This window comes from Aulostomus chinensis, chromosome 20 (genome assembly GCF_037954235.1).
Source record: "Aulostomus chinensis isolate RoL2024-O1b breed Wild chromosome 20, RoL_Achi_v1.0, whole genome shotgun sequence".
NCBI classification, from domain to species: Eukaryota; Metazoa; Chordata; class Actinopteri; order Syngnathiformes; family Aulostomidae; genus Aulostomus; species Aulostomus chinensis.
This window is the reverse complement of record NC_141339.1, coordinates 4,445,001-4,466,540: the sequence shown is the minus strand read 5'-3', so window position 1 is coordinate 4,466,540 and position 21,540 is coordinate 4,445,001. Positions and strand designations below refer to the sequence as shown.

At 42.0% G+C, this 21,540-nt stretch overlaps 1 protein-coding gene across 1 annotated transcript in view; it reads left to right on the top strand.

Annotated features, from left to right (window-relative positions):
* Positions 1-21,540, top strand: part of opn5 (opsin 5) — a 57,773-nt gene that overhangs the window by 9,897 nt on the left and 26,336 nt on the right. Inside the window, exons 2-3 of the mRNA XM_086190238.1 lie at positions 3,251-3,397; positions 21,127-21,246. Coding sequence (XP_086046364.1) covers positions 3,265-3,397; positions 21,127-21,246 — 253 coding nt within the window. The 5' untranslated portion in view covers positions 3,251-3,264. The remainder of the gene's footprint in view (positions 1-3,250; positions 3,398-21,126; positions 21,247-21,540) is intronic.

Here is a 21,540-nt window from a genome sequence, read left to right as displayed (position 1 = left end):
AACATCCTCTGCCCTTAGACCCTCACATCGACTGAGGAAAAACTCCATAGAAAACCCTTTTAACAGGGAAAAATCTGAGAAACCTCAGGGTGAGCAACAGAGGAGGATCCCTCACCCAGGACGGACAGACGTGCAGTAGATGTTGTTACAGAGAAGAAAACAGTTTACAATACAAAATGTGGGAAACACGGAAATGTTAATAACAGTTGAAGAAGGAAGCTTCTGGTAGGGGAGGCAGGGAGAGCAAGACAGCTTGATGGGGGACTGGATGACTGGATGGGATAAGAAAGGGGGGGTGGGGGGGCGTTGCAGGCGGCGGTTGGAGGAGAGAGATGGAGTAATGTATATATTCATTCCTTACAGACTGATATATATCAAGTGTTTATTTCTTTTAATTTTGATGATTATAACTGACAACTAATAAAAATCCCAAATTCAGCATTCAGTATTCAGTGCCATATTCTAATTATATGACCAGCACCTGTATCTTATAGGGCTCACTTGATGATGGGCGCAAGACTTTGGGTTTTTAACTGCTGCAGTTGTGATGTCACAAACCACAGAAACACCATCACTGCTTTTCGTGCTGTGTTCTTCTTTCTTTACTCTGAAGACAGTGAAAGTGGTGCACCACACAAACAACAACAACAACAACAACAACAACAACAACAACAAAGCAGACTTAATTCCTCACAATTGGAAAGAGATCGATCAGCTATTTAAAAGTGGGTTGCACACAGTGGGAATGTGCAGTAAGAAAAGGTTTTATCACGAGTCAGTTCACGTCAGCTTTTATTCTCGAGCAGATGGCTTACTCAAGATGACGTAACCAGATCCATAGAAGTCTGTCTTGTTGGGTTTCTAAGACCACCATATTTGATGGTCTGAGAAGGAAAGATTGTGCAGTGATAGACTCACTGCATTGTGTGTATAGACTTTGTGCTGAAAAGAAAATTGTTCCTTTTCAAGGCTCTCCCACTGTTGGGACAGTTACTTTGAGAGAAAGATGGAATGTTATTCACAGGTAATTGCAGTCCTTGCTCTTCTTGCCACAAGAACAGATGCCAGGGATGAGCCAGATACTCAGCTGAAACAAGCAGGTTGGAGCACTGTGGGTTTGACGACGCTGAGTAATACTCAAGCAAAAATGAGTCCTTGTCGGTACTTGATTGAAGAAAAAATAAAGACTTCTCAAGGAGGGAAAGTCTTCAATGAGTGTTTGTTATCCTACAACATTCTCAGCCTGTCAGTCACACAGAAAATTGACACATTACCTCAATTCCAAGTGCAGACCCGGCTTTGCTGGATTTGCGTCTCTCATTGCTGCTTGAACAGCTGGGTGACGGATGGACACCAACTACAGACGCCAGGACCGTTGACGTCAGTGACGTCACTGACACCAGGGGACTGTCAACGCTGATAGGCTCTCTCGACACAACAGCGCACGAATTGGTCGCACAAGTTGAATGTTTTCAGCTTGCGCGTTGACACCAACATGCGAAATTCACGTATTCGCGTAATTCACGCCGCCCGGCGAGTATACACGCAAATTTGTGTCTATTCGCCTCTCTATAAATTCGCATTGCGTTTGGTGCGAACACCCCTTAAGAAGTGCCCATTGAAATACTTTTGTCATGGTCCTGTCTGGACTGTGTGAATTATTTCTATTTTGGACGTTTAGTTCACGTTCATCATGGTCTCTAGTTTTGTGCTTTGCGATGTCCCTGAGTTTCCCCTGTGTATTTGTGTTTCTTAGGTGTGGTTGGGTCACTCTAGTCAGTGAGATTGTAGTGCCAGTGTAGTGACAGACACCTCCTGAATCACACTCTCTTTTTTTAGCTCAATACTTTATTAGTTTGGTTGGGTGTGCCTTTTTTCCTGCCCCTGAGCCATACATTATCAATGCCTTAGCTTAAACTGGACCATAATATTTTCACACATATTCCCATCGCTGAGATTATTCGCATCATGTCGGTTCCCTCTAGTCTTCCTAGGCTCATGTTTTTCCAGACCCCCGTTGCCAAATCACCCCGAAATCTAGTGCGAGATCTTCCATAGACTCAACAGGACATCAGTGAAGCCAGCATCCAGCTTGCTATCACCACCTTCAGCTCCGTAGCGTGAATATCTTTGCTGCTTCACTTGCGCATGCCTGTTTCAGCAATGGGAGCCGGTCAGTTAGTCAGCAAGCCTCTGACATGTCTACAGAAATGACCAAAGGTTTAAAGAAATGTTAATCTGGACTTTATTAATATCGTTGTCCCACCACAAAGTGCTTTTAAAACACATTAACCCACACATTATTGGCTGATGGGGCGATGCCTTGTGAAGATCACATCTCAGGGGGAATTCCTTCAAATTTGGCTGACAAGTTTATTTGTCCCAATGTGGCAAACATATTCCTCACACATCGTACACTGATGCTGAAGGCTTCTGGAGCTATTAGGGGTTCAGTGTCCTGCTCAAAGATGCTCCTACATAGTCTCTAGTGGTGCTGAGTCAGGCCACCCATGGTTGCCTTGTCACAGACTGAACTCGTGCACTCGAGCTGTTCTTACTGTCACCTGTCTTCCTGAAATACCTTTGGTGGGATTCCTGCTCTATTGCCTAAAGCCTGCACTGCCGAGCCAAAGCTAAAATTGAGATCAGGGACGTTGCTGAACGTATAGCCAGTAGCATTGACTCCCTGGACTGACACTTGACATCTGTTACTGATTCTGCACATGCATGCATGTGAAATCTGTAAGTACATGCGAGTTCATGAATTATTCTACACCAGCAAATCCTTCATTTCAGTACTGAATATAAAAGGTACATACTGTATGTGCAAATATAATTCATCCTGACAGCAATATGGCATGTTACGTGTATGAGATTGGAATGGCCTGAATATTAAATCGCCTCTCAGCATAACACAGTCCAGATAAAAAGACTGTAAACTGCTGCACAACCTCAATATTGAACGTGTAGCTCAGCTACATCGTACATCTCTGCCAACATCAATCAAAGCTGAATGTCTTTACAGATCTACTTATTGGATCTCACCAGCTCATACAGGACACAAGGTGGTGTGTGTGTGTGTGTGTGTGTGTGTGTGTGTGTGTGTGTGTGTGTGTGTGTGAGAGTGTGTGTGTGTGTGTGTGTGTGTGAGTGTGTGTGAGTGTGTGTGTGTGCGCGCGCCTCATGCAATCCATGAAATATGTGCTTTTAATTTGAAGAAATGACTTCAGCCTTTTCCTCCTCTTCACAGAACATCCCCGAGTGATGGCACTGATGGAGAATGAGACGTGGACGCACCGCTCATACATCCCCCATTATCTCCTCCGTGGTGATCCTTTTGCCTCGAAACTCTCTAGAGAGGCAGATATCATCGCAGCTTTTTACATCTGCATAATAGGTCAGTCATCATGCATCTCCTGGCAGCATGTTTTTGTTCGGTTGTACTTTCTTGATCTAGCAGTGCAATACACAAATGTTCTTCAGAGTACCATCAAAGAGACATGTAATAGTTCTTAGCGCAGAATGCTGCAAGTGTAAACACTAGGTAATAGCAGGGAAAGTTGCTTTCCTTCTTTCCTCTTGGAAATAAAGGGAATAAAAACATACCAAGTTGGGCTCACAAACAGGAAAAAGATGTGAATGAGGGCAATAACAGAGAGTAGAAGAAAAACCTGAATTTCCTGAGTGAGGGGGAGAGCTTCCCAAAACTTCAAGCAAGGAACTGTTGCAAAGCAGTGCAGTTCTTGAGTGAACTGGCACCCGTTTTAATGTTTAGTGCAGAGAATTATATGCTATAGACAGTTATGTCTTTGCACTTCAAATGAACCAACCCAGTACGTTATTTATCCAATAGGAATCTGAAGCCCTCACCATCTTTAAAAGATGTAATAGCAGCATTACCATCAACATTTTAGGAATCACCTTTTGCTAAGATTAAAAAAGAAAATGTAATTTAGGTTTACTCACTCGTTTAATTCAAGTGACCTTTGTCGTTATGCTTTTGCAGCAATACTGAATGTGGTGGATTATTAATCATCCGCCCTGTCTGACAACAGACCTCGTTGTTCGTACATGTCATTTTTTAGCCCTCAATTTAGTCTGACAGGAAGCAAACCTGATGGCTATTTGTAACTCCTTGCTCCTGATAGCTGCTGTGTACCTCCTGTAACTGGCAAAGATGTCAGTGTTATAAGCGGGACACAATGAAAACTATGATATAGTTGACAAAATACAAGTTACAGCCTTTTCCATTAAGTGGTTTGCAGTGAATAAACCAGGTCGAATAGTGTGTATTTTTGTTAGACGATGAAGAAGAAGGTCAACGCAACATTATGATGGCTGCAACCGCTGGCATGGAAGACGAAAACACGGAAACTCAACAGGTTGATCTGTTCTTTCGATCACGAGCTGTCTGACTTCTTCTGTTGGACATGTTTGTTCATTAGTACCGGCTTGTGTTGGAAATGTTGCTGCCTCTGGAAACATCGGCAAAGTTTGGGGGTAGCACGGATGCTGACAGCTGCTCCGTTACACACGAGAAGGATTTGCTATATAAGAGTTTAACTGATTGAAGAGTTTCCATCTCCCCGATTGTACACTCGGTCTTCTTCGAAAAAGGCAAAACCAACTCAGGCGAGTGTTTTTCCAGTTGGGGAGACATTTGTGTACTCTGCTGTTTCACTAAAAACTAAAATGCACAAATTGGTTAAAAGTGCACCCAAAATCCCTCAATGGAAATGTGTCTCGTTAGACTAAACTGAGTGCCAAAACTCTTAATGTGTTTCCACATATGAGGCCGACTACGTGTGAAAGTTGTTTGAGTTCCTCATTTATCCCAGTCAGAAGGAGCAGCAGGATGAGCAGAGCAGGAGAGCAAGAAAAGTTATTTGACCTTAATTCTCGTCAGTAATAGGTTTTATTGGTTGTCGTTTGTCTGTGAATGCATTTGGTTTGTAGTACGTCATGTAGAAGGAAACATTCAACAACTTAAAAAGCAGATCTTGCTCGTAACAACAACCAACACAATAATAAAAAAAGATATATATCAAGCAATGTACTGTTGTTTACTGGTACAATAAAAATCTTGCAGTAAACGACTTCAGCCAGAAGCACAAGTCCATTAATGACAAACCTACACTGTGTAAATATGATGCATTCGCTGTAACACCAATAAATCGGGATTTCATGGGAAGGAAATGTTCTTTTTTGAGTGTCAAAAGGGTCACTCCTGGTAAAATGAGCTAATTTGAAAGAAATCAGAAAATAAACCTTTTTTTTTTCTCCAGAAAAAGGGATCTGCTCTGAATTATATGTGATTCAACTGCCACACCATACAAGAGCCTCAGACTGTGCACAACAGCCCACATTAGCTTTCCTTCTCGTTACTGCTTCTTACGTCCAAATACTACTAACAACGCGATTAACTCTGCATCTTGTGAGCCACTGGGGAAGAGTGCGCGGTTATTTCTAGTCTGCTGGCTAGTTAGCAAGTAAGTTTCATTTGGACAGGCTCTGAGGTCAAAAAGGGGAATGTGTCATTCTGTATTTTCTCTTTGACCATCTTGTATTTGACCTGTGAGGGAAGAGATGGTAATTATAGTTGGACTTAATCAAATCAAGCAAAATGGAAGTTAACAGAGCACTGTGCAAATGAAAAAGCTGGCCATCTTTGACCCAGCTATTCTTATGTGTCCATAAATCACCATTCTAACCCTAATTACCCACAAGGTCCCATCGTCAGTCTTGTAGAGGTGTGAATATTGTCGAGATACAAAGATAAGCAGCACATATTCTACTGTGCAGCAACACTAAAGCGCATAGCCGAGCCCTCTTATTGTAAACTGTCCGTTCATCTCCCTCTCACACAGCCCAGTGACTGTGTGTGAGTGGGTCAACATTTTCTGCGCGTGGAGTGGAAATAACTCATGATGGGAATGATTTTCCACTGGCAGAATTGTTCTGCATTCTGGTCCAACATCTCCACATGACACTATCAGCTAAATCATTGAGATTAATGCTAACTGTATCACAGTTGGACCTCCGTCCATGTCCACAAGTGAGCACCGCGCTGTCCTTCGTCTGTGGTTGGGTTTCCATCAGTATCAGTTGATATGCATTTTAAAACAGAGCTGCACAAATTATTGAAATTTTATCAGAATGTCAGAATGGCGTTTCGGCGATTTTCAAATCACAGGATGGTGCAATAATAATAATAAAGGCTAATTGTCAAATGCTGCAGAGACATCTTGCCTACGCATCATTTTCTACAGACTTAGGGAAACATCCCGATACTGAATCACCAAAATCGCTAGGATTTACTGGGATTTCAGTGGAAATTAGATAAGTGAGGTAAAAATTGACTTTCCTTCTAATAACACAATATCAGCCAGAACAAATCCAATGCTTTTTGATGCTTGCAATATATGATTTTGCTTTGCTCTGTGATTATGGAATAGACTGTATTGGGAGAAGAAAGTGTTTCAGCAAAGGAAAGTAACATTTGAATAAACCTCATGGCCATTTCAAGTACAGATTTCAGAGTTACCAGGTGAACCAGAATGCACCATTAGGTTTCGCATGCGTTGCTTGAGTGATGTAGACCTCAGAGTTTACGAGGAATGCCTGAACGCACCATGAAATCCTTTGTTTAATGGTGTGTGCTCAGCACTTTATAAAGCAATGTAGAGACAAACATTCAACTTTAAAATGTGTAAGTTTTGAATTGGAGGCAGTGAGACCTCTCCTGAAGTTGGCATGACTACAAGCTAGAAGGTGGCAGAGACAAATGAGCGCAGATGTGAATGTGGGAGAGAGGGAGAGAGAGAGGGAGAGAGGGAGAGCGTAACGCCACATGGCCAGGGAGGCATCCCAATAGTGCACTCTGGTTTTCTTCTTAGATTTGTACTGGTTATACTGGCAGGAGGCAGACCAGATACGGCACACACATATGACCACTCTGCACAGGTGTGGTCCTTAGGAGGAGGCGGAGTTTGTACATGTCAGCAGCTGTTGAGCAGATTTTCTCATGGAATGACTCAACTGTAACCTAGCTGCTTTATTAAATCCACCCAACAGTGGCCAAAACCATCCACACTTGGCACATGGCAGGTGTGAAATTCCAGCCCAGCTTGACACGTGTTTAGTGTTTCTTGTTATACTTTCCTGTTTGTCTCATCTACAGGGCGGCTCTCAAGTTCCCCTCTGGGGTTGATTAACAAAGTATTTTCTATTCTTTGTTATTGTAAACACACCTAATTAGCATCTCCTTTATCGTGACACTTTCAGTGTTAAAATTTGCTTAATAAGTACATGGAAACAACAAGCATGTTTGAGTCTGCTGTGGTTCTACAATATAAAAAAAAAAATAGATTATTCCACCGAAAAAAATCAAACACTGGCAGTTGTTCCAGTGGCATATAGCCACAAATTACCAAATGTATGGGACCTTTATGTGAAACACCTCTTTTCAAGAATAGGAAGATATTGTGGTGCTGGGTTACACTGAGATAGGGATGGGAATCGGAAACCGGTTCTGAGTTAGAACCAGTTCCAGCTAACCAATTCCATCGCAATTGTCCCCCTCCAGCATGATCAATTCCTCTTAATGATTCTCTCATTTCCCTGCATGATAATCAAACGGCTTCTCTCAAAGAGATTCAGTAGAAAAAAATGGACATTGTAAGTTTTCATAAAGGACTGCTGTGTTGTACGCCACTACATCTGTCAGTTATCCACTATATTTGTAGTATCAAAAGAGACACATGTGCCTGACCAGATACCCAAGGAGTTAGGACGTACATCACATGGGTACAAATGTCCTGAGCAAGTCCCCAGCTCAATTCCCTTCTGGCTCATTTACTGCGAGTCATTTCCTGTCTCCCTTTCTCTCAGCCGTCTCTCCCCAATGAAACCATGAAATGTTCTGACAGAACAAAACAAAAAAACCTTCACATAAACTGCAGTAGTTGTGTGTTTGCTACATCAGACCTACTTTTATAGCATGGTCTTTGATTACTGTGACTATTAAATTACTGTGATAAACAGGATCTACAATATTCACTATAAATTCAACTGCAGTATAGTTCACCATATAGTGAAATATTTCACAGTCCTTAATGATGGATAAAATATTTAGTTCCAAACAAAAAGACAAAAAATGAATAAAAACACATCACTAGTATAATGAAGGGAGAGTACTTGTACCAGTATTAAAGAAAACATACCTTTGGCCTTATTTTGGCGATCTATGGCATCAGGCGGTTGGCGGATGACGCTTTGTGTGCGCCCTGCATTCGGGGCCTGTTTAGTCTCACTTTGGTATTTAGAGGCCATGTAATCGGAGCGCTAACCACGGCGCAAGGTGCAGCATCGTCACACCTAATTGTTCACGGGTATGTTTGGGTTGTAACATCACTCTAACCAATCAGAGCACCCCATGTCACTCCCTTTAAAGCCCAGGGTGCCCCAGGACTTGACGTGTGTCTTTTTCAGTGGCGACGCATTTGAACCCCAGAGAAACTGACCTCCTTATGTGCCAGGTGGAGGCACACGCGTGTCTTATGTCCATGAAGCAGCAGGCATCCCCTCAAGCCATTGGAGGGGAGGCAGATCTGGGAGGAGTTTGTGGCTGATGTTTCCTTTAATGATGCAGCCCTTAAATTAATAGGCTTGTTACTAGTAACGATGCGCGTGCTCCACTGAGCATGACCACGCTTAAAACAGGGCCCTTCAAGTTTACCTCGCGAAGTGGACTTCAAACTATGTGAACTCATCGTGGACCCTAGTAGGTGAGCATTTGTACTTATACTGTTGTTACTACATTTTCGGAGAATACTTATCTCATAAGTATTTATAAATTAAGAATGAATAATGCTGTCTAAGTTCATATCATGGATAACACAGTTAATGTGAAACACTGAGCTCAGAGAGGACGCGACTGTTCATTCGATATTTGATCATAGATTTCAAATGCAGCGGTTCATTTCGAGGTTTACTGTTACATCTTTGTAGACTTCATTACCCTTAGCGCTCTAGGGTAATTTAAGTCTAGGGTAATTTTTCCTGATTCCATAGAGATGACAAGCTAGCCTAGCTGTTGTTAGCAACCAAGGTTTCTCTCATAGTCGGAAGACATGTAAAGCCTTTTTCATTCATTAACGTGATGGCTGATTTCAAGAGATGGTCCGTCTCGTCATTTTGAAGTTTCAAGACGGATTAAGCTACACCATCGATGGTTGTCTGGCAGGGTCACTGCAATTACAGACCAGGGTTCTGACTAGAGGGGGGATGAAATGCGTTGTTACAAGATGGATGACCAGACACAGCTTCTTGGGTCTGCAATATGACATTCCTAGGGAGGTGATGTCAGGCTATGGCTGTGGCATCGGCAGGATATGCAGTGATGCTGAGCGAGAAGAGAAGAGAGAGAGAGAGAGAGGGAGTTGGGAAGAGCCAAAGCCAATGAAGAGAAACATTTTGAAAAGTGATGGCTATTCACCCTAAATGTCTGTATTTTGGGATGTAAACGGAACCACCATGGGATGGTAAGGATCTTGTACAGATCCGTCAATCTTCTTCTGGTATGCTGTGGCGTGGTTGTTGCAGATGCTGGATGAATAAATAAGGTATACTGTATTTTTTTTTTCAAACAGGAAAGAGTTTTCTTCTTCGTGGTTTTCCGCATTTTTCTACTTTTAAGTCTACGTACAGCAAGACTTCATGATAAGGTTTTTTCTTCTTATTTTTAAATATTAATTAATTAATATTAATGTTAATCCAAATATGAATGGTACTGAAAAGTCAGGAAATGTTTTTGTACAAAGGTGTTAAAGGCCTTGAGATACAAGAGTGTAGTTAGGACTTAAAGACCTCCAGATAGGGTGGAGGGACCCTGGACACCTCTAGCAAGTCAGAGGGTGAAAACTTTGAGATAGCAGGAGGCTGAGCAGGCAAAACAGCAAGGATTACATCAACCCCAAATGAACCCAATGGACCAGTCTCTGTAACGCTAATGCAGCCACTGTAAGCAGGTAGCATTCATTTCCTCTCTTGACGTACCAGGCAGTGGCTCGTCACTTCACACGTGCGTCGCTGGTCAAAGCGCCTGTTTGAGACTCCGTTTGAGACTGAGGTTTTATTCAATCACCAATAGAAACGCGGATGTCAAATCTTCTCCTCTCAGTGTACTCATTTGATTCGTCATGCACTACAATTTTCTAATGTCCTAGAATTCAAATTCTTTATTGAGGGACCTTAAGCAGATATGAGATCAAAATGCGACTAATTAGATTAAGACGCTTAAACCCAAAGCTGTTAAGTTTTGAGTTGTCTCAAGAGGAGGAGTGGGATGGAGATCCGTAGGTTTCATCATTCCATTCCATTTGTGTTATTTTATTGTTGTAGTTGTAGGATGTGCATTATGCCTCTGCTTCCTTGAAAGAGAATCTGATGTAACATCATGGTGAAATGAAAACAATGAGTGAGCAAGAGGCAGCATGACACGATCCACACTTTTATCAATTGATTTTTTTCAATTCAATTTCCTTGTTTGTTTTTATATTTTTATGAAACTTTTCCCACTTGGCCTCATGGGAATGTCTACAAGCCCAGTCTTGGCCCAGATCCTCTATTTCCCATTACTGAGTTTCTAGAGCAATGCATCATATGAGCGCGTGGAGCTGAGACAAACAGTTACTTCATTATGTTGTTTATTAATTTCATTTGGGATTGAACTTCAAGTGCTGTCATAAATAAGTGGAATGAATCAGGTTTATTCAGCAATGAAAAGTATGTTTATTGAGCTGGTAAAATGGGAAGCAGCTGACAGTACATTTACGGCTGAAAAGTTAATTGTTGTTTACCCCATGACACATTCATGTTTTCTAGAAAACTGGAAGAGAGAACAGGTCTTAGTGTGCTTTCTGGCTGCTGTTGAGGTGCACAGGGAGTCAGATCATGGTGGAGACGTAAGATTGTAGGAAGACAAACAGGCTTTATTGTTGTCGTGTGCCTGGAGGTTAAATCTACTGGAAGATGAGAAAAGGACACATTTTTTTCATCTTCTGCTGCATTCCAGAACAACTCAGTCCTGGGAATTTACCATCCTCCTCTATGAAAGAAGGATGAAAGAATGCGCCCACAGTAGGAAGAAACAGAGACAACCAAAAGTCATTTTGAACTATATTTGCCTTACCATCCATCCGTCCATCTATTTTCTTGCGCTTATCCTGTTAAGGGTCGCAGAGGGTGGAGCCTATCCCAGCGGCTTTCGGGCAAGAGACGCAGGGTTCACCCTGGAGGGGTCACCAGTCCATCGCAGGGCCAACACATAGAGACAGACAACCATTGGCTCTCACAGTCACACCTACGGTCAATTTAGAGTCTGGATTAACCTGGTCCCTCTTGAGGTCTTTGGACTGTGGGAGGAAGCTGGAGTACCAGAGAGAACCCACACAGGAACAGGGAGAACATGCAGACTCACACAGAAAGACCCCGTGCTGCAGGTGGGCCTCAAACCCAGAACCTTCTTGCTGTGAGGCGACAGTGCTGACCACTGCACCACTGCACCGCCCTGGATATTTGCCTTTGTTTTAATCAAATAACACATACAGTTACATAGTAAAAGACATTCTGCATTAACACTGAGAGTCGGTGTCTCCATGCATGTATCCACTGGACTTCTACGTTCAGGAGTTTGTTTTATGCTGTGTTTTTCCTTCATTTTTTGTGAGGAAAATAAACAAGAAGGCTGCCTTTTCCACCATTGCTGTTTTACCACTCGTGGTTTACTCTCTCACCACCGTGTTTGGTTTTGCCTTACATGCATCTGGAGCCACCAACACTTCGCACTCAATGGTCATGACATATTCACGTGAGAAAAAAGGAGGAGCTCAACAATGATCTGCTGACATAATTTTAGACAAACAAGCAAGAAATGAAGCCATCGTGTTTTTGGGTGTTATTACCCCAGAATAGTGCCTTGATCGGTGTACTGGCTTGAGTTTTTGCAGTATTGGATTTCACATTTCCCATACTGGCACCAGAACAACACCAATGTGGATTAAAGTGGACCTTGAAGCCATCTCTCAGTCCCCCACTAAGCAGTTCAACTGACCACAGGTACCATGAGCACTGATTGGATAAAAAGTGGTTCATTTCCAGTCGAGCTCATTATCAGGAATCAGTGATGTTTTGCCGGCTGCTCTCCACTGCAGAGCAATTATAACGATTTGTGTCATATGTTTCCCGGCGTAAATATTTCCTCAGCTGTGGAGAATTAACAACCGCCACTCCGACAGAAGCTCATTTAAATAAGAAATAACTGATAAAAAAAGAGGGATGTAGCAGAACTGTTGTTGATGATATGGAACGATAAAGGCCATGAAGAAGCAGTGAGGTGTCTGCTCCTCAAGCTCCCGTCTCAATTAGAAGAGGTCGTGTTACTGAAAGCTGCTGCCTTGTAAAAATCAATGAGATGCTCGTCGTTTTAGAAAACACACAGAAGGCTGAGTGCACCTTTTTCCTCTCCATATCCACACTTGCTCCTCGTACGCCTCACATACGGTATGTTTCTTAAAATCACTTTATTGCAGTGTTTCTTTTTATAGGGAATTACATGCATAAATTCAGTTCATCTTACATTTTATGCAGTTAATTACGAACAAGTTGAATTGATTTAAAAATAAATGGCTTCATGGTGACCTCACACACTCAGTTGAATAGATAAACCAACAATAAACCCAACATATTTTCTATCTTTGGAGTCCAAGTCAAAAAGTTTCACCAAAGCTCTCCCGACCTTTTCTGCTTCAATACAAATTCAGCTCCAGCTTCCCCTCGTCCCTTGTAGCAGCTGGCCCCTGCTCGGGATTATTTCCCAGGCGTATATGACAACAAGAAACTTCTCATGATCAATTTCCAAGCAAATTCCCTCCAGTACTCTTGTGATATTTTGAAGTTTACATGCCTAGGCTGACGTCTCAACTTCTAATTTTCCATCTCTCTTCTGCTTTTGAGTTTTTGAAATATTTTGTATATATTTAAGAGTTTTTTTCCTTTACTTCTGTTTTGAATCAGGTACTGAATTGAGTCATTTTCAGCATCTTCTTCTTCATCTTCGAAGTCTTTTATAAGTTAACTTTGCACTTTGAAAAAACAATGCAGTCCAATTCGTATCTCTAGGTTATTATTTCAAATCTATTGTGCATTTTGAGTATAACTGAATATGCTAGCAGTTACTTACCAGCCCGGAAATCTAATCTAATAAAAAGAGATTTTATCAGTCTGGGAGGAAGTCAGGGTCATGCTTCATGTCTCACTCGTAGAAACATTCTCTGTTTACTTCAAGGGTTTTGCATATGTTTGTTTCTAATTCGGCGTTGCCCTGTATGTTTTTTCCATGCTGTTTTCTAAAAATGATAACGTCCCAGTTGATACTGTTGCTATTTCTTCTTCTGATATTAATCCATTTAGCAAAGGCTTTTCCTTTCATCTACTTCATTATCATAAGGACTTATGCTGCATGGAAGTAATTCTTTGGATCGAGCCTGCCTAATCCTTCTCCCTGTTGTAATAAGGCCTTACATACGATTTTTTGGTTTTGTTGTTCAAATAAGATTTGAGATCATTTTATTCCAAACATTAAAATACAACCATGGTATTAATACTGGAAATTCTTGTAGTATAAAAATAGAAATCGTGGTAGGACCTTTTTTATAGTTTCTACTCTTCTGAGTATTCCGTGTATTCAGTCCATGTTTGACTTTGCTTTCAAGAATTTGATTGATGTTACTAGTAATGTTGATGTGCTTGCTTTGCATCAACTACCAGTCAATGTTGCCACTGTCGGGACACTCTAGTATCTGTGTAACTTTTAAGAACTGTTCCATCTCATCATTGTTCCAACCAATGAATTATTCCATCCATGTACCCATTTTCTATACCGCTTATCTGTTAAGGGGGGCTGAGCCTATCCCAGCTGACATGGGTGAGAGGTTGGGTTCACCCTGGATGGGTCATCGGTCTGTTGCAGGGCCATCAGGATCAATTCAAGGCTCAATATATTGCTTAAGGACACTTTGACATGGTGACCAGTGGAAGTGAGGCTCCGCCCAGCAACCCTCCGGTTGCTAGGGGGCCGCTCTACCTCTGAGCCATGCTGACCTCTTATGACTTCAGTCCCTCTTTTCCATTGTTGTATTTTATACAGCTGACCACAGTTGCGTCCTGTTTACAATACACATAGGGACAGGAAGAGACATGTGATATGTGTCGACGTTTGCCTGGGTTGATGATGTCACTAATCATGAAGTTAAACATAACACAGAGGATTCTAAAAGGGTTGCAAGATCCATTCGTGTGAGGGACTCGGTTTCTAACTGTTGAGAATGTGGACAAATAATACTTGACCGTCTAAATGTTAGCAGGCTAAATGGATCCAATTCTGAGGAAGCGAGTTGTATAACAGCGTAGTGACACAGACTAATGTATAGCGACCATTTTCCCTTTTTTTTTTTTTTTGCCTGAAACAACCTCAGACTGACTAAACACACCTGACCTGCTGCATGGTTGCTTTCACTCATTCATCAATACACAAATAAAAATGACAGCTGCCATTTCCCAACACACCCCTCAGCATGGATAACCAGATGCACCGCTCGTCCTTTGATGACAAACCTCCCACAGAACTCTTACCCATGGTGCTCCAGCTCTCTCGTACTCCTCCTCCCATCACTGCCGGCCTCATTTATTTAAACGTTTCCTGGAAAGGTTCGTAGAGTGTATGCATAGACTGTAGATCAGTCAGTCAGTGCTGCTGCTGCAGGCTCCAGTTTGTGTCATGCTAGCTTCAACATAAAATCGCCGTAAATGACACTGATGGAAGCATTAAGGTATTAGGCAACTGTGAAGCTTCCATCAGCATCAGCAGAGTGGCCTTAACCCTGCAGGCTCTAAACACTGCGGCACCCTGGTGTTTGTGTCAATAGAATCATTGATGATGCCATCCTATCTTTAACTGTCTGGCTATCAAGGCATATCTCACCAAAGCAGCTGAGTTGTAGGACTGAAGTGAAATGGAACGGTTCCAGACTGCCTGGAGACTTGCGGATCTTAAGGGATCTAATAAAGTCTTGAAATCAAGGAGTGAAAGTGATCAGAGATAAACGGCCCCTGATACCGACACTAAACCATCTCTGATAACACCAAAACCAAAAAAGATATGGCTGCCAAGAATGACACTGACCCTCCACTCAGTCACATTGGTGTGGGAGAACGCTGCAGCCATTCTTTCACTTGTGTTCTGCTCTGTTTCATCACCTCAGGGGCAGGATTCTCTTCTTCCTTTAAAAAAAAAAAAGTGCAATAAACTATAGCGCAGTCCCTAATGTAGCTATAGTAATAATAATAATAATAAAAACCTACTGCTACCCAATAAAAATGAATACATTTAATCATCTGCTGAATTTATTGGATTTAAGATTGAAATATGTGAGGACTCCGCATACTGTAAATATGGATATTTTGTATTCATGTAGTCGTGATTTTTTCATTGCTAAAAACAAGAATTAGATCCAGATGTGTCTGACAGCTAAGCGTGTCACTGTGGTGCTCATGCATAGTCACGTTCACTTTCCTGTGCAGAATAAAGTCCTTTCTTCACGAAGGAGGTGCCCATGATAGTGGCCTTTTATTGTGACGGGTCCAAGACTCACATCCTGCTGTCAAATAAGCCTGCTGATACGTCACCGCTGTCAGGGTTGTCTTGACAAAGGTCAAGTGCTCATGAACACAGATTTCTATTTATTCATTATCATGGAATTACTGCTAATAGTGCCTTGTATTTGATTTTCCTCTTATTTGAGTGTCATACCCCCCCCCCCCCCATTCCAATGAGATGTTTACTAAGTAACAAAACTAAGTGCTCAAACCGGTTTCTATTTCTTTATTCCTGTCCCACACATGTATTTGTTTTAACCCCAACGTCTGCTTGGGAATAATCTTGATAGATTACTAATTTAATGTTCAAACAAAAGACAATGTAAGTTTATGAGTTGAGCGCAAGTGAGTTGATCGGTCTGAATGCACCAACTGCTGAAGTATCACTCCCATCCCATTACATTGCTGACCACATTCACAACGCTGACATTTACAGAAGTTATTGATTCATACGTTTTAACATTTTTAAACAAATAGCGCTGCATGTTGAATTTTTCAACACTGCTGTGCTACTGACTCGATGGCCTGAAAGTTTGCAATCATTAACGATGGAAATCTTCGCTATCGGCGTCATTGTTCCCTCAGGGAGTGAAGAGCTTACGTCAGTAGCTATATTTGAAGTGAAAGCGGAACAAAAGAGCAATCGAAGTAGCCACAAATGCATTTGTCCTTATTTATGAGGAAGATAAGAACGTGTTAGTTTGAGTGACCACTGAATTCATTAACAGCAGCTGGATTATTGATGATAATGATTCATGACAAGCGTTGCTTGGATTGTAATGTCTTTGTTTGAATGGGGTTGTTGCTTCTTGGATGCATTCACGCTTGACTTCCACTGTTATCAGATCTACAGTCCCTTCAGCCACTCAGCTGAAATGATTAAAATAACCTCTGTGGCGTTAATGTAAGAATGCCTGACCTTAAAATTGATTTGATCATAATTGTATCTGCTATTTAGCGATGCAGTGCATATGATATAATGACATTTTCTCTTGTTCAGTATGGAGAAAGTAGTTCCAGTGAGATAAACCACTGATGAAAACGTATTTATCTGTCTATCTATCCATTTTTTTTAATGTATTTTTTATGTACATCGCTACAGGGGCTGCACGGTGGTGCAGTGGTCAGCACTGTGGCCTCACAGCAAGAAGGTTCGAGTCCCGGCTCGAGCACGGGGTCTTTCTGTGTGAGTCTCCATGTTCTCCCTGTTCCTGTGTGGGTTCTCTCTGGTACTCCAGCTTCCTCCCACAGTCCAAAGACATCAAGAGGGGACGAGGCTGATTGATACTCTAAATTGACTGTAGGTGTGACTGTGAGTGTGAATGGTTGTCTGTCTATATGTGTTGGCTGCAATGGACTGCCGACCTGTCCAGGGTGAATCGTGCTTCTCGCCCGAGCCGCTGGGATAGGCTCCACCCCCCCACATGACCCTTAACAGGAATAAGCAGAAGAAAATGGATGGATGGATGGTACATTGCTACAATAAGTACATAAGAAATGAACACAAAATAACAACAATTTAAAAAAAAAATGTTTCTCCGAATTGTTTGTGCGTCACCATGGTCTCACATCGTCATGCTGAGTGTGTTTGCCGTTCTGCCACTGGAATACAGAATGGACAGGAAATTGAAGGAAATGACACGAGAGGGAATTTGCCACAAAATAAAACAGGATCTGACAAGAAGCACTGGAAGAAACATTGCAAAACCCCCAAATGCCCTTGTAATGGAAGGTCACAAACCATATCAACACTCTAAACTTAACATCACGACATAAACTGAAACAGGGTTTCATTTAACCTCTTGTAAATCTGCTGTCTGGACCATAAAGGCCAGCACTAGAACAAGGGTTTAAAAAGCAGAAGAGTACAATTCGTTTGATTCTACCACTGATTGATGACTGCTAAAATCAACAAAATAAAAGCATTGGGGGCTTAATGTCATTCGTCTCTACTTTCGACTGAAACTTCCTTGCTGTTTCCGTTGTGTGGAAAAATGGATAAAAATGAATCAGGGCCAAAAGTTCTATTTACATCCATGAAAAGACAGCAAGACTGAATTGTAGTGATAGTTTAACCTCCAGCTACCGGAATTGCTTGTCAGGGAATCAAAAAGATGCAAATTTGTCAAAGGAAACAGCATCCTAATCTGATTAGTCTCTAATCTCACAAGAAACAACTAAATTCCATAGGATGAATTCGTTTAAACAGGTCAAACAAACGCTGAGGAGCAGCAGCTTCTCTTGTTCTCTGACTGCTGTGGATTAAATATGACAAGAAAAAGCTTTTGGCAAAATTATCACGTAAGGCTGTCAACACCCACCGGCACCATTCAACAGCAGACTGGAATACAAATAGAAACATTCACATTTCCTGTCTGTCTCAGACTAAAACCATAATGGAGAAGACAAATGTTGTACCACACAACGGTAATGGACCTTTTAGCCCATCACTGACTGGAGCCTGTCCCAGCTGACATTGGCCGAGAGGCAGGCTTCACCCTGGACGGGTCACCAGTCCATCGCAGGGCCATCAGGAGCAACGAGGTGTTCAGTATATGTGAGAGGATTCAATTGAGTTTATACCACAGTCTGTGGGAATACGGGGGGGTCAGGTGTAAATTAATTCCTGTTAACCAGACAACTACTTCAGTAGTGTCAATCAAAGAGCCTGTTCACCTTCTTCTAAATTTAAGAGCTGGAGATACTGGACCAATCAAAGGTACTCTGAATGTTCAGGGAGAATTTAACCATTTAGAAGCACAATACAAGGTCAGTTTATAAATGGCTGCTCATAAACTTGCTAAAATATTTTCGGAGTAAGCTGCATTCGCTAGAGGCGGCAGACACAGCAGCTCGGGATGATCAGTAGATTCTGCCCACTGAGGAAAAACAGGACACAGCCAATGAAAATCATCCATCTCGGACCACACTGAGCTCCCATTGAGTCATTTGATTAAAAAACAATGTTATGAATGTATTGAAACTTGCTAGTTTAATGGCGCCTTTGTACTCATAGTTGCAGAGACGGTCAACAGACTATTTTTTTCTCTGCCACTGTAAACTCATATATATATATACATATATACATATATATATGTATATATATATATATATATATATATATATATATATATATATATATATATATATATATATGTATATATATATATATATGGCCTGTCCTATATCCTTGAGTAATGAATGACCTTTTCATTGCAAGGAACCTTGTCTGAGGGGAATGATAGTAATCAAACCCTCAACTTTTTCCTTGGACAAATAGTCATGTATTGGAAAAATAAAAGTTTGATTTTTATTCTAAAATACACAGAAATATAAATGAAATGAAATATATAATTTCTTTGATAAGTGACTGTGGTATGAGGTGGTATGATACCTTTCCAGCTGCATTTCTTGGTGTCTGACAGTTTGTTTTTCTCCTCCCCGCACCAGTTAATTTATTTTCTACTCACTAATCATAACCCTCGAAGGGATTCATTTCAAACATGATGTAATTCACTCAAACTAATATAAAATTAAGAGCAACATATTTTATTGCGGGCTGCACGGTGGTGCAGGGGTCAGCACTGTGGCCTCACAGCAAGAAGGTTCCGGGTTCGAGTTTGCATGTTCTCCCCGTGTCTGCGTGGGTTCTCTCCGGGTACTCCGGCTTCCTCCCACAGTCCAAAAACATACAATTGGGGACTAGGCTGATTGGATTCTCTAAATTGACCGTAGGTATGAATGTGAGTGTGAATGGTTGTTCGTCTCTCTATGTTGGCCCTGCGATGGACTGGCGACCTGTCCAGGGTGAACCCCGTCTCTCGCCCGTTGACGCTGGGATAGGCTCCAGCCCCCCCGCGACCCTTAATGTGTAGGAATAAGCGGAAGATGACGATGGATGGATGGATATTTTATTGCAGTGGTGGTGCAGTGGTCCGCACTGTTGCCTCACAGCAAGAAGGTTCCGGGTTTGAGCCCCGGCTGGAGCACGGGGTCTTTCTGTGTGGAGTCTCCATGTTCTCCCTGTTCCTGTGTGGGTTCTCTCTGGTACTCCAGCTTCCTCCCACAGTCCAAAGACATCAAGAGGGGACGAAGCTGATTGATACTGTAAATTGACCGTAGGTGTGACTGTGAGTGTGAATGGTTGTCTGTCTCTATGTGTTGGCCCTGTGATGGACTGGTGACCTGTCCAGGGTGAACCCTGCTTCTCTTGCCCGAAAGCCGCTGGGATAGGCTCCACCCCCTATGACCCTTAACAGGATAAGCGGAAGAAAATGGATGGATGGATGGACGGACATTTCATTGCTATAAAAACAATATTCAAATAAATATTGAAATAATAGTGAAGTCAACTAATTCCTCACAAACCACCTCTGGTGAACCATGTGTACTGGCAGAGAAGTGAAACCTGCTGCTGTTTCATCGTATTTTCTTGTTTTCTTCCGGATCAAATTACTAAATGTATACAATCAGAATATGAGAGAAAGAGAACTGTGACAGATGCCTGCAGGACAGAGATGTGTTCTGCATGGTCACTCCTTTCTTCAGTGGGCCATACTGCTGATAAATGTCAATGTTGGCGTGTTGCATGATGTATGTTAAAGTAGCATGAAAGTCAATAAGAAGTCATGTGTTCTTGCATGTGAGTAAGAGCCAACATGTCAAGGATAAAAGAGATCAGGCTGAATTTCCCCTTCTTGTTTTCTTCCTCTTGTCAGAGAACCCTTCTCTGCAGAGTTTTGAAGCAGCAGTAAAATTGTGATGATGAAACAATCAGATCTGTTGACTCACTCACTCTCCAAATATGTCAAATTATCATTGTGACATTGTTGTGTCATTTACATTTTTTTGATTGATTGTTGCTCTCAAACTTGTCAGTGATGTGAGTAAGAAATGCATCAAAACCACTGAATGTTTCCTGCTCTGGAATCAGCTCTCTGCAGCCAGGTTCCTTTGTAACGACCGCAGGGAACAAGTGGAATTCAAAATGTCGTACAGTAATTTGTGCGGTAACATTTCCATGGTCACATCATGCACGCTCCAGCAAACTGTGCGGTAGCACAAACAAGTCCTTTTGTCGTCTGTGCTGACATTCAGGTCGTCACACACTTTCTGTCAAATACGCAGAACTGAAGAGAATTGCAGTGAAGTCTCTGTAGCATTGTCTCCCGGGGGGTGTTTGTGTCTCAACCACAGCTTGTTACATCACACATGAACGGCTGCACGGCAGCGCAGCAACATGTTGTATGTTCAGTAAGCGTGTTCTGTCTTAATTACACCAACAGAATCGTATTGGTCATAAAAACCTTTCCCAAAGTAGTTGGGATAAACTAAATGGTGGGGACATGTCTCCTGTGTAATTGATGCCTTTAAAACCATCTCTCTCTCTCTCTCTCTCTCTCTCTCAAACAGGTATCATGTCTGCCACAGGAAATGGATATGTCATTTTTATGACCATCAAACGCAAGACCAAGTTGAAGCCTCCGGAGCTCATGACTGTTAATCTAGCTGTCTTCGACTTGGGCATATCAGGTACTCATTTCAAAAGCAGCATTAGCACATGACACATGACTTCAACATCGCTGATACCAATACCTACAACAATACCTACAGCAACCATCACAGATACCAGCAAGCTGATGCACTGTACGGCAACAGTAGTACTGGAGATGCTAGGGTACAAGCTAGACTTGGACAGGGAGCACAAGAAACAATACTCTTCATGGAAGAGAGGATAGAGGCCAAAATAAAGGCAACAATGAGAGAAATTTGCCAGCTTGCAGAGCTGCAGTGAGGAAACATGGTGAATAATGGTGAGCCACCGGA